The sequence below is a fragment of the Etheostoma cragini genome, chromosome 15, assembly GCF_013103735.1.
Source record: "Etheostoma cragini isolate CJK2018 chromosome 15, CSU_Ecrag_1.0, whole genome shotgun sequence".
Classification (NCBI taxonomy): domain Eukaryota; kingdom Metazoa; phylum Chordata; class Actinopteri; order Perciformes; family Percidae; genus Etheostoma; species Etheostoma cragini.
Genome location: NC_048421.1, coordinates 1,646,711 through 1,649,623, shown reverse-complemented (window position 1 = coordinate 1,649,623; position 2,913 = coordinate 1,646,711). Strand labels below are relative to the sequence as shown.

Sequence of the window (2,913 nt, the reverse complement as noted above, 5' to 3'; positions counted from 1 at the left end):
AGGGGTCGTTGGGGTCCAGGGGGGGGGCGAGGCCTTTAGGGACTGTTGAACTTGTGCCATGCTTTACCTGAGGGGGGGAAACAAATGATCTGAGGGTTTCTTCTTGCTTGTAAAATATCAGCAGAAGTTCTCTGAGAATCTCTTATATCCAAGCTAAATGTACATTTTTCTAACCTTATTGATTTCTTTTATAATTATTCATTTCTTACACTGCACTGTAACTTTTACTCTTGTATTTGATCTGTTTTAGATTTTTTGGGGGGTTGTTTTTTACAGTCTTTGGTGTTAATTGTAAAGCTCTTTGATTATATTATTAACAATTATGCAAATAAAGCAGCCTGCCTGCCCCCCCTCTGGCAGGAGGCTGCGGTGGTCCATCAGGACCCAAACCTCACGCCACAACAACAGTTTCTTCCTGGCTGCAGCTGGACCCGTCAACAGGTCCCGGGACCCCCACCGGCGGACTCTTAATGTCCACCAACAGTCACTACACGGCACATTAACACACATCCTGGACTTTTATCCCGGACCATCTGCATAGTATTCTACACAGTACAAAGGCTCAAATAACTGAACTTTTGCACAACCATGCTGCCTTCCTTTCCTTCCTAAAACAGTTATATTGTACACATGTTACAGTCTTTTACATATTTGTATTGTAATATTTCTACACTATTATTGCAGTTCTCTGACTTCAGAGGCAGAGTGAGGGAAGCAAAGTGTCTCCCCCGTGTTTTCTGACCACGGTGGGAAGTCTACAGCAGGAGAAGTTAACCCTCTCCTTCATTTCATGTTGTTTATGGAGAAGGAGACCCAGGAAATTGCTCCACAATTAAAATAACTATCATAATTCACTCCTGCATGCTTTGCACTCTTCATTGCACTATTGCCTCAACCTGTCTACATCGTTTCTGTTTAGAGTGTGTGTACATTAGTGTGTACATACTGGTTGTTTTGTATGTGTAAGCGCATTGTGAGCAACGATGACCCAAAGCCCAATTCCTCGTATGTGTCCTCATATCTGGCAAATAAAGCTGATTCTGATTCTATTGTTACTATATTTATGTTCCATTGCATTTATTTACTTTATTGTTTATTCCCCTTTTTTGAATGTTGACTGAAAGCACCAAACACACCAAGTGAAAAACTCACTTTGGCATTAAATCTCATTCACATCGTGGTGCCTACTGCGTGTCTCTACTATCTCCTAACCGGTTGTAATAAGTAAATAAATAGATACATTTTGAATATAACAACAATACCAAAAACAACAACAACAACAACAGTTATTCACTGGCTGACTGGCTTGTTAACACCACTTGTGCACAACATATTTAGGAGTGGCATCAAAGCAAAAGTGATGCCCGGTTAGGCCGCTCGTGCTCCCATCATGGTGTCTCCTCTCTAACGAACCAACCTGAGTGAGAGATGTGTTCACCAGCTCGCCGTAGTTGAACTCAGAAGATCCCCGATCATTGGGCTCGGTTAGCGGGAGGTTGAGGCGGACGGTCGGTCTCCCGTCCTCCGTCTCTGCATCGGCTCCTTTCGGGTTTACGTTCCCAAACAACCCGCCTCCTCCTCCTCCACCTCCACCTCCACCACCTCCACCTCCGACTCCTCCTGACCCGACCGCCGCGGCACTTCCACCTCCATCTTTCCCAAAAGTGAGGTCGACCACGGCCTCGTCTTCGCGGCGGCGCTTCTTGCTGGACTCGGAGCTCGGCGGCGAGGTGCTGAAGGATGAAATGGTGACGAACGGCACTTTCCTCGGCGGCTCTGCCATTTATTTTTCAAGTCTACGTCCAACGGCTGGGCACGCGAAAGGGGGACAGCTAGCTAAACCTGGAGATGGTCGACAAGTGGAGCTAGCTGCTAGCTAACTTACTCTGCTAGCTAGCTAGCTATCTTTCTCAGAATGAGCGCGCTATGACTTTTATCTCCTTCCAGCCCGTTTTAATCCATCTAGTGTTGTCCCTGGCGGAGCCCCCGTCACCTACGAAGGACGTAAACGGTGAGAAATAGCCGTTTTAGGTGCTTCCATGTAGCCGATGTTAGCTACCGCAAGGAGGGTTCTGTAGTAGCCATCTTGATCATTATTATCATTATTCAGTGGCTGGGCGTGCGTAAGGAAAGAAAGCGGAAGCCGGGGAGGAAGTGGGAGCAGCGTTCGTCCAATGGCTGAGCTGAAACACGCCCACCTGACACACACACGCGCGAAAGTGGAGGGAATGGTTGTTCTTTACAGGCGGGATGTCCGGACCCGTGAACGCATCTCTAGCGTTAACTACAGTTGGTAATTAGACGTGTGATGCGTTTGTGGCCTTTGTAACATCCGGAAAATAAACATGACATTCCCCATCAGCTGTAACAAATACAAGGAAGTTTAATCCTTTCTATTTATTTATTTATTTATTTGTTGTTAGTACTTTTCCCACAATGTGTACACAAAACTATTTTATATATGTATATATTTGCTCTCAGGACTCCACTCTGCACTAGCTAACTACACTTTATATTTTTAGATTTTATTTCCTTGTATTTTGTATGTTTATATTTCGTGTCAACACTTTAAATGAGTTGCTTCAATCTCATTACACAGGTACTGCGTTTGTGTATAATGACAATAAAGGCTTTCTAATTTTTCTTTTTCTATTTCTAACACTTTAAATTGGCCCGTGGAAGGCATGTGAAAAGCGAACCGTGCTCGAGTCAAATACATTTTAAATAAAGCTTTCCTGGGATCCTTTATTAAACGTCCATTACACCCAAGCTTTTAAAGGCCTGTGCAACATTTAGGGGGAGATACTTTATTAAAATAGTCAGCTACTATGTCGAGTTCCTCTGTAACGATTAAAGTACCTTTTCCCCTGTACTGCGCACCTAGTCACGTCATATCCCACCTGTACAATAAAG

General features: G+C 44.4%; 1 protein-coding gene across 1 annotated transcript in view; it reads right to left on the bottom strand.

Annotated features, from left to right (window-relative positions):
• The window catches only part of LOC117958123 (ubinuclein-2-like), a 14,288-nt gene extending 12,134 nt beyond the window's left edge, over positions 1–2,154 (bottom strand). The window contains exons 1-2 of the mRNA XM_034894385.1: positions 1,418–2,154; positions 4–67 (exon numbers count right to left, since the gene is read on the bottom strand). Of these exons, the coding sequence (XP_034750276.1) occupies positions 4–67; positions 1,418–1,783 (430 nt within the window). The 5' untranslated portion in view covers positions 1,784–2,154. The remainder of the gene's footprint in view (positions 1–3; positions 68–1,417) is intronic.
• Positions 2,155–2,913: the final 759 nt, after the last annotated feature.